Source organism: Pelmatolapia mariae, linkage group LG18 (genome assembly GCF_036321145.2).
Source record: "Pelmatolapia mariae isolate MD_Pm_ZW linkage group LG18, Pm_UMD_F_2, whole genome shotgun sequence".
Taxonomy (NCBI): Eukaryota; Metazoa; Chordata; class Actinopteri; order Cichliformes; family Cichlidae; genus Pelmatolapia; species Pelmatolapia mariae.
Genome location: NC_086243.1, coordinates 24,310,619 through 24,323,760, shown reverse-complemented (window position 1 = coordinate 24,323,760; position 13,142 = coordinate 24,310,619). Strand labels below are relative to the sequence as shown.

General features: G+C 38.3%; 1 protein-coding gene across 1 annotated transcript in view; it reads right to left on the bottom strand.

Moving 5' to 3' along the window:
• Positions 1-13,142, bottom strand: part of LOC134616671 (collagen alpha-1(XI) chain-like) — an 80,791-nt gene that overhangs the window by 49,348 nt on the left and 18,301 nt on the right. Inside the window, exons 5-11 of the mRNA XM_063461610.1 lie at positions 9,996-10,124; positions 6,787-6,876; positions 6,294-6,392; positions 4,179-4,481; positions 3,000-3,065; positions 2,121-2,162; positions 1,701-1,763 (exon numbers count right to left, since the gene is read on the bottom strand). Of these exons, the coding sequence (XP_063317680.1) occupies positions 1,701-1,763; positions 2,121-2,162; positions 3,000-3,065; positions 4,179-4,481; positions 6,294-6,392; positions 6,787-6,876; positions 9,996-10,124 (792 nt within the window). The remainder of the gene's footprint in view (positions 1-1,700; positions 1,764-2,120; positions 2,163-2,999; positions 3,066-4,178; positions 4,482-6,293; positions 6,393-6,786; positions 6,877-9,995; positions 10,125-13,142) is intronic.

Here is a 13,142-nt window from a genome sequence, read left to right as displayed (position 1 = left end):
ACCCCAAGAGAGAAAGAATATTTGTGGCCAATGGGTAGGATCTGAGGAAATACATAATTCGAAAGGGATAGATTATTTTATTGCCATTGGCCAAACTGACATTGTTAATTTAAGACTGAGTTTTTCTCTCTCTCTTTTCATATCCACATACTGTCTGGTTCAGCTTAGGCACCAGCATGTACACTTCAGCTTTGCATTGTAGTACGCCTACCTTGCTATATTCAGATGCCATCGACAAGCATGGAAAGTTATGGTGTAAGCTTGCAAAATCACTACCATTGTCACTACAAATTTGATTAAGATTTGTCAGCATCTGTGCCAAATTTTTCTGTATTGCAAACACAATATGTAAAAATAAAAATATCGGCATAAAAGATAACAGTATGAACAGAAATGTAAATTTTGTACATATTTTTGATTTTAAAAAAAAAAAACGAAAACAAAGAAATAATCTAAAATAAGATCAAGCCCAAATAGTATCTCCTGCTTCTGAGGAAACCAGCATCGACTTTGCAGTCTAGTCATGCACGGCAATCTCAGACTACTTAAATTAATGCCATGTGTTCCCCGTGCTCTGATCTGCATTTTCTCAGTTGCTGTGAATATGCTTCAGCCATTACCGTTATTGTAAGCATAGTGGCCTCTAGTGTTAATGAAAGTCCTATATGGCTGGGAAAATGTTTCAGTGGAAAGCAGGGAGGTGGTGATCATGAAAAAAATGAGCAGATCAAACGCTGAGTGCAGGCAGATCCTACGCAACGGAAAACCACCAGACTTAAGAAACAAGTCACTTTTAATGCCCCTGTCAATCTTAAGCAAGACTGTTTCTCATGGGGTTGTTAAGGGAGGGGGACAGGACTTCTGGACTAACAAAATATTTTTGATCACTGTTAGTCAATGGAACAAAAGGCCTTTTTGTACTGGCCATACAGACGGAGGCGTGTTGGTATATTTTTATGTTGACAATTATATGGTTAATCTCTAGTGAGAGAGTAGATGTGCTAAAAGGCAGATGAAAGGGGGGCTGCAGAGCAATCATCACATTTGGAAAAATGCAAGCTGAGCTCCAGCTTTCTGGAGGGGACAGACACTTATTATGTTGCAACCAATCAATCAAATAAATGAGTTGAATCCCACATGGCTGAGAAAAGAAATGTTTGGGGACAATTTATGCTTCTACATATTTTACAGCCAATTCCTTGCATTTCTCACCAACCCTTAAGCATACCAGGCCTACTTCTCAGAACCTTTCTTTGTTGCTATATTGACAGTTTATGGGCATCTCATTTCCCTGCACCACTCCTCACTAATCCCTCCTACTGCCGCAGTAGCAAGCTGTGTCCAATTGTATTATTCATTCCATGGCACTGAAACTATGCTCCACAGCTTTCCAGTAGAGAAGAACAGAGAAGGATAACAAACACAGGGACATTTTTTATTTTACTGAACCCAATTATCCCGCATGAAGAATTAATGGCTATCTAGAGCTTATATTACCATATTTTCACAATTTAACATAAATAAAGTAATAAATGTAAATATTTTTATAACAACGTCTCTGTAAATAACTAGTCAAAGGTGCAGATATGTTATCTTTAATTTAACAACAAGTGTATTTTAAGCTTTTATAACGAGGAGAAAACAAAAGCTTTTTAAATACATCTTTAATCAGTTGTACAATTATTGCAACCTTCACTCACCCTCTGACCAGGGTCTCCTGGTGGACCTGGGGGACCTTGCAATCCTGGGTTACCAGTAACACCCTGAAACCAGACGTACATACACTTAGCATTTTATCCAAGCTACTGCTAACCAGCATTCCCACCACAGTCAGTCTATCCAACACTTTATATGTATAAGCCAACAAAGACAGAAGCAAAGACACTGGTTTGAAAGACATAAGCCTCAAAATGAAACAGCCTCATACCCCCTTCCTCCCCCATTTCACAGACACAGACATACACACATTCATGCACAAGTACACATTCTGACAGTCTCTCCCAGCTCAAGCTTCACTGGCGATCAGGACTGACGCTCTTTCCATAAAGACATTTTTTCCTTCTTTAGCTGTTCTCCATCTGTGGAAGTCAGACAGGAGTGTGGGAGAACGTGATACTCACTGCTGGGCCAGGGGCTCCTGGGGGTCCTTCTACAAGCATCCCCTGAAAAAGGAAAAAGTGGATGCAGTAGCATTATAGGGCATCCCGTAAGTTGTTGCCCACAGGCAATGGAGAGTGAAGCAAAAAATAAGAGACATGCTTGTTTGATGTTGAGGATCTTACTCATAGCTAAATGACCAGTGCTCTAGTTATCTGATACTTCTAAATGTGTGTGTGGTCAAAATACTTGAATGGGAGCCTGTGGTGGTACAAACAGTATGGGAAGAGAGATGTTAACTACTGCTGCTATTTTGGACACTGTGCCTGTAGTGGCAAATTGTATAGGTTGAGGGACTTCTTTATGTGAAGACTGTGGTTGTATATGCAGCCTATATGTAAAATAAAAGTTGAATCTCTCCAGAAGGCAAGCTACCCATGGCTGCCACTGCCCTAAGTAAAATGAAACAGCTAAAGTTACTTTGCACTGAAATAAATTAAGACACAGACAAGAGTAAATCAAGTCTGAAAGATGTTTGTGATCTGATGAAATTCCTCTAAAACAATTAAAAAAATATGCAAAAGAATTTGATTGTGACATATAAATCACTGCGTGCAAGTAACACAGTGAATAGATATGAAAGTGGGCTGAGAATAATTATGAAAATGTGCTACTTGTCTGAAAAATATGTTGGTTAGAATAACAAAGAAAATATAGTGTACCAGACACAGACCAATGTAGAGAATTAGAGTATTAGGATCTCTACAATTAAATTATTCTTAGCAATATGTTTGCTTCTTAAATATTTTACTCAGTTAGTATGTACCTATTTATTTAACTTGAACCTTTAATGGAAATGTTTATTCTCAATAAGAGAAAGATGAGAAAGACTTTTCACTTACGGGCTCTATGACAGCAGGTTCGCCCTTCTCTCCTTTTTCTCCCAGGTACCTTTGACCTCCATGCACCTAAAGATATAGGACATACCAGGTGAATTTATTTACAAAATAGAAACAAAAGCTTGACTTTTTGTTTCTAAAGACAGACCATCAGTGGTTTAAAGAACAAAAATGCAAATTGTGATATCAATGAACAGCAGATGTCTTGCCTGAAGCCTCCTATACTTATACAAAATTGCCCACAAAAAGTAAAACTTTACCAAAATGATGACTAGTGTCCTGCATACTTTTTCAAGGCAAAAAAAGGTGTTTTTTTCTACTGGAAAAAAAAATATCAAATGTCATTTTGCAAGAAGCTGTAATTTAGGATATGGTCTGACTACTACTTATTAGTTATCCCAAAAGCCAGGAACTGCCAAAAAAGACCCTACTGAGCATGAATGTAGAGGTCGTTAACTGACACTATCCATACAATGACTTAACATGAGAAGAATTCACAAAGCAACAACCACAGTGTTTCCAAAACCCACAAGATTGTACAGTTTAACCTAAAGAGGAAACCAGTACTTAATGAGAAAGTCATAGAGAAAGGCTGAGACTGTGCAGTGGAAAGCACAAACTGAGCAGTTAAGACTGAACCTAAGGAGACAGATCTCAAGCCAAGATCCAGACAGAGCCTGTGTCACTTCCTGATACTGAGAATCCTGAGGCAAAGTAGAGGGCTGGAAACAAGTAACAATAGACACTAGGTCAGCAATTTCTGTCTGGCTTTATAGTTTGATCTAGACGGATTTAATGAAGAAAAGACGTATTTGTAGATTTTGACTGACTACATAGTATGATCCAAAATCAAAATAGGTGTGACAACTAGTGTAAAGCATCTTTGGTAAACATTCAAGGTCACTGAGTTCAAGAGGTCATAGAGGGTCAACATCTGCTTATGTGTAGAAGACAAGGTGTGTGTTTGTGCTCTACTTGTGTATTTGAGTTTTGTCCCTGAGCAGGCAGAACGATCCAAGCTAACATTAGAAACAACAAACACAAAGGGCACCGAGAACACCCCATCAAACAAATGCCATCAACATGTTCTCCATCTTTCCACATTCCTGAACACCACCTCTACCCCCTGCATGCCCGACCCCCATCCCTCTCAGCGTGACTCCTAAGCAGTCCAGCACTTACACTGCTCTCTTTGATATCTGTTTCAGCTGGAGCACCAGGGCCAACATGTTCCTCATGTGGTACAGATGTAGGCTTGGCGTTGTAGTCGAATTCATCATAGCTTTCATAATTATATTGCTTCTCTGTAAACTCTTTGTCGCCATATGCATTCAGGTCGTATTCCTTAAACTCATACACGTCAGTCCCTGGATCCACCTTCTCCTGGGTGTCCACTGGGGCAGCAGTTTCCACACCAGTAGTGGGATCCACCCCGACCTGTTCCACACCAGTGATGTAATCATCCACTATTTCCTCTACGTACGCCTGGGATCATTCAAGGCAATGCAAACAGAAGGAACAACAAGGTTTGGTTAGTGAAATGAAACCATGGGACCAGTGATAATGATTCATGTGTTTTACACAGTCAAAACAGTAGTAATAAGCACTGTTTATGCAAAAGTACTATATGGCAACTAATTTTCTAGTTAGTTCTACACACATCCACATGTCTAATTTGGTACAGCTAAATGTACAAATCCACATGTGTATTGTTAGTAAGCAATGTTACTAAGATTAACATCTGTAATCACATCAATATACCAATATTTTATATTATATATCATCAATATAGCAATTATTTATTCCTTGCAAAACAGCTGGAGTAATTTCAAACTGATATATTTTTTTAAAAAAACAATCACTTAAAATAGGCACCATATGATTCAAACTAAAAGCTGAAACATCGTGAAGAAAAAGGGGGGTAATTTAGACAACAACAACAATAATTTAATCCAATAATAATAATGCAAATGCGTATATACAAATATTTTGAAGAACTTTGGTCCGATGAAGAATAAATCAGGACTAAAACAGAAAAAAGTAATGTAAGCGCAGAAACTGAAGCACTGCACTGATGTCAGTCACAGTCAAACGCAATGGGAAAATATCCAAGCATCTCATAAGCACAGGAGTTTCCACCAATACTCTTTTGTACTTTAGCATTGTCTGTCGACTACACCACTGTCCTCAGTATTTAGACATGCATTCCTACAAAATATATATTTTTTCCCTCTGATACTCCACTATCCCGTCATTTTAAATTAACCTGAGTCCTGAGCTAATTGAAGCTGCATTATCTACCTTAAGGTACACACAAAGCAATCAGCAATCATTTGGCTGCCAGAGAACGTATCATATTGTTTTGGTTGAACCCCCAAATGTTCCTCATTATCTTGTGTTTTGTGTGATGGTTTAGCACAAATTAAAACAGGATCTGCCAAATTCAGACTATGGAAGAAATATAGGGGATGTGCCTGTGTAGTGATTTTCCATTGGTTACGGTTCATTAAATGACAAACTTTTCCTGCTTTTGTCTTTATTCAAACTCTGTTTGATGGAGGCTGTTTCTCATGGAAATCAAGTAGTGGAGTAGGCTGTTTGATGTTAATGATGCCGTGTTGGATCGTGACCTCCAAAGATGATCATAAAAATCTGTCTTGTTGCCAGTGATGCCTTACGGTTTTACTGACGTTTCATTTTAAACCCATTTACCAGGACTTGAAACAAAACTGGAATCCAGATGTTAAATTTCAAATCAATGACACACAGATAATTTTCTACATTCAGAGGAAGTTTATCCTGCAGGGCTTATTTTAACAAATACTTTCATGGTTATGAAATTGATCTAATTTAATAAAACCAAAATTTAAGGTAATACTAAATTTAATATCCTAATGAGATTATCAACCAACCACTAATTATGTACAGCCACAAACAAGTTTACCTAGAAATCTGTGATAGTTCCCAGAAGTTTCTAATAGCTCTTCACCACAATCTATGGTAATCTTTCCAAGGTTCCTCATTAAAACCTGCTGATTGCTCTTAAAAGCAAAAAGTACAGCACAATAAACATTTTGCATAACTAGTATCATATTGTGTGGAATGACCATATTTGACATGTGTGTAACCAGAAATAACTTTCACTGTGCCTGTACCTCCTGATGGTGATCAAACATGGTTATAGAATTAAAGTAATTTTATAAGATATAGACCTTAGGACTTTTCCCCATAGCTTAGTTATCAAACATTATTTTTAAAATCTCAGGATTTTAAAAATAAGCAGTTTTAAAAAGTTACCTCGCCTTGTCCTGCAGTATCAGTGGGATTTTCAGGTTGACTTCCATCCACTACGGTGTAGTCATACTCACCTGTATAAAAGTCTCCACCCACATTTGTCTGAAATTGGAGCAAGAACAACACAGGAAAGGTTTGTAACGGGTAAAATACAGTAATTATCGCGAATCCTGGTGATGTAGATGTCTTCATCTGCCTCTAGCACATCCTTTCTCAAACAAAGAAACACAAAGAGAGCTAATTTTATAATTATGATTGTAATAGACTCGTGGAAATTATTGTTACACAATTAAGTATATCCAGAATATGCATCATAATGAGCAATAAAAGCAACTAACAATTGCTCCAATAAAAGAAATGTAGCCAAGAAATAAGACCAACAGAGACAGACAGGGCAAAAATGAGACGATGAAAAACTGAAAATGAGGGAAAAAAGGAAACCATACATATATGCCGTTCTTGGTGACACCCATAATAACTGCTCGTCAAGTTTTACCTCAGTTTTGGCTGCTTCAGTTGGGGAAGGGTCAGTGGTTATCGCTCCCTCACTGTAGTCATAGACATCACCGTACTCATAGTTAGTGTACTGTTAAAAAAAAAAAAAGGAGGCATCCACAATCAATTAGTTGGTGCGATCATGTAAATAAAGCAGCACGATGTCTTCATTTACAGACAATGTACTTCATTTACATGGCAAGTAAGCGTTCATGCTTCTCAAAACTGGTTAAAATCCAAACTTAAACCACACAAAACATTAAATATATTGCTTCTTGCTATTTTAAAAATAGCAATGGCTGGTTGATGTTAGGGGAGATTTTACATCCATATGAGGAAATGAAATCCTTTAGCACATGGATGAATGGAACATTCCTTTATCCTTCCCCTTCCTCTGAGAGACCCTCCTGCACATAACCAAGCAAACAACAATTAAAATTCCTGTTTGCTGCTGACAGGAGGTTAATGGGTTAATGCAATGCCAGTGAAAACGTATCTGCTTCTGCTGCTTAATTTGAATGCCAACAATTGCTGGCGGCTTTCATTAGTGGCTCTTTAAAAGACAAAACTCAAGCTGTACAGAATCACCGCATGACGGTAAATTATGGGGAGCATACAGGATAGAGCAGCAGGGGATAAAACCATTGTTCCTCTATTGTAAAACCTGACTCCTATAAAAAGAAAAACACACACACACCCACTGGGGTATTGGAATAGTCCACGTTAAAACAATGCATTTATCTGAACAATGTGTACTCATCAACTTCAGATGGTGATAATGGTGATGTGTGCATTATGTTGCTGTTTATATACATTTTAAACATTAATTCAACCTGCCCTTACCTGAACCTGAGGAAATATCATAATATACACTCTGCAAGACTGAGTCAAATTTATCTTATTCTCCTTAAAATGAGGTGGAGGAGCAGATGAGCGCCACTCTTAAAGCTTGTCATTAAATATCAAGCTGCAGCCTGGAGAAAATTGCCCTAGCTTAGGAGAAACACTAAAGGAACAAGGAAACATTTTATCTTGGCCGACTTAAGACAAATCAATAAATCATATGGTCTAAATTATCTTTAAAATGTATTATGCTCATCATCTTTTGGCTTTAACTTCATATTTACAGTAAAAACAGCAGACTTCTATCTACTTCTAGCTTCTTCTCATCTAACCCTAGACAAAAGAAAGCAGATGTGTATTATATGTTTAAATACTTAAAATCACCATTTAATGGGCATTTATTGTGATACTGCCCATAACCAACAAAGTGCTATGCAAATTAGTCACTGCAGTCCTTTAAAAGAAAAAAAAAAGAAAACTTTTAGTTGTCCTAACACTGTCAAAACAGAGGCAAGGTAGATTAAGTTACCAGACCAGCCCCTAATGCTACACTCTATGCGCAGGAATAAATATTAGTCCCTGGACAACTGCTAAGCTCATAAAAACAATAAAAGAGCCACGGCCTGCTGCAAGGCTGGCCTGGCGTCCGTTCAGCGGCCCAGAGAGGGAGAGGTCACAGAAGAGAGAAGTTCTGGCCAGACTGACTGAAATGACTGAGAGAGAGAGAGAGAGAGAGAGAGGGGACAGGGTTAGATGGAAATAGGGAGGGAGAGAAAGAGAGAGAGAGAGAGAGAGAGAGAGAATGAAGAAATAATTTATAAAGATTTATGGTGTTGAAGTGCTTGGCTGAGCTGAAGGCCTTCACCACAGGCATGGATGAAAGACGTAAATACTAAGGGGTGCTCATAAAAAAGAGCACTCCCCCCAGCTTCCTTCTCCATCACTCCGCTTGCTCCTTTAACCAAGCTGGTAACATGTGGTTCATGACCACTTGCTTCAGGACAAAATCATTTCACCTAACAAAGGTAAATGTAACAGTTTGGGCTAAAAGATCACAAAAATATCCTTTTCAACAGTGATTTGTCATTTTCAGGAAATGTTTTTCAGTTGTGCATGAGTACATAACTTTTTTTAAATACTGATCTGGAATGAAGGAAGAACATTCTTGTTATAACTGTACAGAAACCAACAATGAATAAACCAGATTTACAAGGTTCTTAAAGCCAAACCATTCCCTGCTGTCTATTTGAATTGACAAGCTCCTTGTGTTGCTGCTGAGAACTAACCTGATGATGAAGCAACATTTTCCAAGACCCATACCCACTCTACAGCCAATATTTCTGAATAGAGAACCAGCTCCTGATTTTTTTTTCTTAAAAACCAAGAATCTAAAGTTGACTTTTCCAGGTACTGGAAGTCTAGCTGGGGAAGGGATAGCTTAAATTTCCCTGGGAGTTTGGGCAGAGCCTGCAGAACTCGTTAGTGATATAAATCACGGGGCCACTCCAAAGTGGGCTCAGACTTTGTGGCAGAGAAAAAAGAAAGGTTTCCAGTGTGAGCTCATCAGTTATTTAGTGAAATACTGAAGGAAAATGTCAGCCGGCAGAACGGCTTGAACTAGCAAAATAACAAAAAAATGAATATGGAAAAAAAAAAAAAGAAGTCCTGACACAAAGCACTGTATTTCAATTAAGAAATCTGGCTAAAGAAACAACAAGTGGTATTTGGGAGCCAGTGGTAATAAAACTTGCATTTCAAACTAAACCATGTATTTTGATATGTCAGCATGTTTCCACTAGTAAAACACAAAGTGGAGAAAATGACAGATTTAGAGTTGACACAGAAACCCGCGCACGTACGTTCTTATTCATGGAGGACTGTTTGTAAAAAGTTTCCACACAAATTGCTGAAATTATTATTTATTTTTTTGGTTTATTTCTCAGAGACTGAAACTGAGCTACATTAAACCAGGGCAAGTATACAAAACTGCACTGAGGAAGCACAGACCCCTGGTATGTAATTACACCTTACACCCAGCCTTTCAGTTCTTCCCATTTTACAAATTTAAATGTCATTTATCCCAGTCTCCTTTACTGTCCTTTTAACTCATCTTTGACTCTCTTATTAAAAACATCAAAGAATAAAACCCTGTTTCTAAATTCCTGCTACTAGTAACATATTTGCTCCCTTCCTGTTTCCTTAATTCTTTCACTTACCACAAATATTTCTCTCTGCCTGCCTCTTCTCTATAAAATCCTCCCTACTTCCCCCTCCTCTCTCCCAGCTTTCTTTTTCTTTTTTGCTTCAGTTAAGCAAGAGATATTGCTCCCACCTGACCTCTGTTTCTAAAGCTACCCCAGTACTGACCTCATACTCAGGTTCCTGAGCCTGTGGGGTGTCATGATGGTTGGGGGTTTCACAGTCGGGGCTGTAGTGTTCACAGTAGTCATAGGCTGCCCTGGGGTCTGCCACTATCAGCAGCTGCTGGATGTCACCCTGGAAATAGAGGAGAAGAAGACAAGTCAACAAAGTTTTAAGACGACAGAGTCACGAATTAGGATGCACATTTCCCTGCTGCAAATTCAGTTACCAGACTTTTGTTTTATTCTGGGTGTCCCTCAACATAAACGTTCTGTTGAATAATTCACAATACTATATGAGTTGGCCATTAGTGCTATTTAGTTCAGTGTAGTTTCTGCGAAAGTAGCTTTTTTCCAGTTTGGTTTGGCAAATAGCTCCAATACCAGGAAGCCTCAGACACTGCTGAGTAGAAGCTAGTCAGGGGCATGAAAAAGAGCTGAACAGACCACTTCCCAACTGCAGCTGGAAACAAAAAGCCCTAGCACAGTAGTCTAATCTATCTTCATTTAATCCAGAATCCAGCCCACTAAGTTTAACTGTATTGTCCAGGTCTCTAAACAGTACAGAAGAGAATTTAAATAAAGTAATGTTCCATGGGTTTGCATTTAAGATTTTGCTTTTCACATGTTTCCCATTGCAGGATTACATCTTGGACCTTTCAATCAATAATCCCTTATCTTTCAATCATTTGTTTCTGTCAATCACATAAAGCTTATTGAAAAAAAGGAAAAAAAAACAAATTTAATGTCAAATCTTTCAGAGAGTCTTCTTTGCAGACACCACTAATGTTTCTTTCTCTTGTCTTTTTTTTTCCACAATTACAAATAGAAACCAAATGTTAACGCCCATGTAGCATACACCTATTTCTTCTTGCTTGATTGTTCAGCTTTACACCAGCACAGTGATAATAAAATGTGACAATAAAACAACAAGGCAGATGTTGTGCAGTACCAGAGGCAGTAGTCTCTTGACTATTAATTAACTGCAACTTTATGGAATGAATCAAAGCTTTAGGGGAGTCTGTAAGCTTTTAAAAAGAGCTATTGTACAGTTCCCCCCCAACTCAGCCGTGAGGGACGGCAAGTCCCCTTACACAGCAGATAAATAACCAAGGTCTGTACTTATCTAAGGCTGTCTGTTTTTCATGAGCTTTTGGAAAAGGAAATTAGATCCCCGCTCCCAACTGTTTCATCAGCCAAAGGCTCTTTTTCCATGATCGTCTCCGAAGGAATTTCTAAACCAGGAACTGCTATACTACTGATATGAAGCATTCTATCTATACCCATCTACCATATGGGCACCTCAGCTGACTTTTTCAGAATCCACCTGGACTAAGAAAAACAAACAAGGAACATAACCTGAGTGCTGCATGAAGGTGAAGTGAGGCCACAAACAGGGTGGCCCCTAAAGAGGAAGCACATACATGCACATTGCATTAAATTACAAGAGACAACATCTGTATAAGTTTAGATCTCTGGAACACATTAGAGACTAACCGCCCTGTGCTCCCATCATATGTGACCAGTATATTTCAACAGTCTATTAAACAACCAAAACAACAACTAACATATGCAAATAAATTTGACATATGGCTTAATGAAAGGATGTTAATGGCATATGTGCCATTAATTCTACAATTATCATAATTATGTTTGCCTATGACTCATTTGAAAATCCATCTTTCCGTTAGTGTATGCATACATAGATTTTCCATGTAAAGACTGATAACCTGTCTAGAGAAAGAAGGTATTGGTGGTAAATGTTGGTAAAGCAATAGGAAAGAAAGAGTGTACCTGCACTAGGGCTGGGCGATATGGCCTAAAATTCATATCACGATATAATTTGAAGCATGTGCGATAACGATATATATCACGATATATTCTTTTCTTCTGTATAACATACTTTCTACACTATAAGGCACACTTAAAATCCTTTAATTTTCTCAAAAATTGAGAGTGTGCCTTATGTATGAATTCTGGTTGTGCTCACTGACCTTGAACCGATTTTGGCGTGTAGAAATCTGTTAAAAAAATGTTTTAGTACAACTTTGGTAAGCCTGCTGATGGACTGCTTGATGGAATGTCAGAGCATTACGGCTGCCGTAGTGAGGAGTAATCTGGGTCCAAAAACTCAGTCCCCTTCAGGTCCCAAAGTCAAACGAACACTGAGAGTTAAACAGTCTAAATTCTTTCATCTTTAATAAAATCATCAGCGTTGCTGCTTTATCGGGGGTAACAATTAAGTTTAACATCCATGCATCCATGAAAACAGAATTTATTAAATTTAACGGAGTTAGAAGTTAACAGGAAGTTAGCTCGCTAGTTTATACCTAAACATTTCATACCATGTTCTGAATGAGAGATTTTTGAAACTAATTCAAACGTACAGCACTGCTACCACTCCCAACATAAATGAAGACAGAAAACTAAACAGCAGTGGCGTTTGCAGGGTTACCGAAGTTGGACTACCTGGTATATAATGTTGTGCTACGTGATTGCTAGCGACACAGCTATGTTAGCATAACATTAGCACAGTGAAGCTGGAGGATGAACGGCAACTTTTTTTCCACTCGATAAAAGTTAACATGAAGGATTCTGGTTGTCAGGGACAAATGCAATCGCATAGCAGGATGCTATACACGGGCCAAACTTCAGTCAGGAGAACATAATTTACAGATGATAATGGTTGTAGCCGCTGCAATACTTTCGACTAAAACAGGCGCAGCTTGATGACATCATCAACATGCGCTATCGCGATAGCGCGATATAGTCAAAATCTCTATCGTTGGCCAAATCTATATCGTTTCTATCGTATATCGTTAATATCGCCCACCCCTAACCTGCACCTGCTGTAACACTGACTGAAAGGAACAACAAAAGCTACAATGACAAAGCCCCCCATAAACTAATACTCGAGCTCTAGCTGCTCACTTATTCTTTTTATAATTTACTACAAATGTATCCAAACTCAATGGTAGAAGATAGAACAGTTAATAACATAGACACACTGATTTTAGCAGAACTTCTTTCTGTTTCCTCTTTCTGCTATGAGTAGGCAGTAACTTTTCAATTTCATGCTTTCCCAGTTCCTTCACTTAAGCATAGTTTGTATGTGTAATCACAAGGAAAATAAATGGCACTGGACAAGGCAACA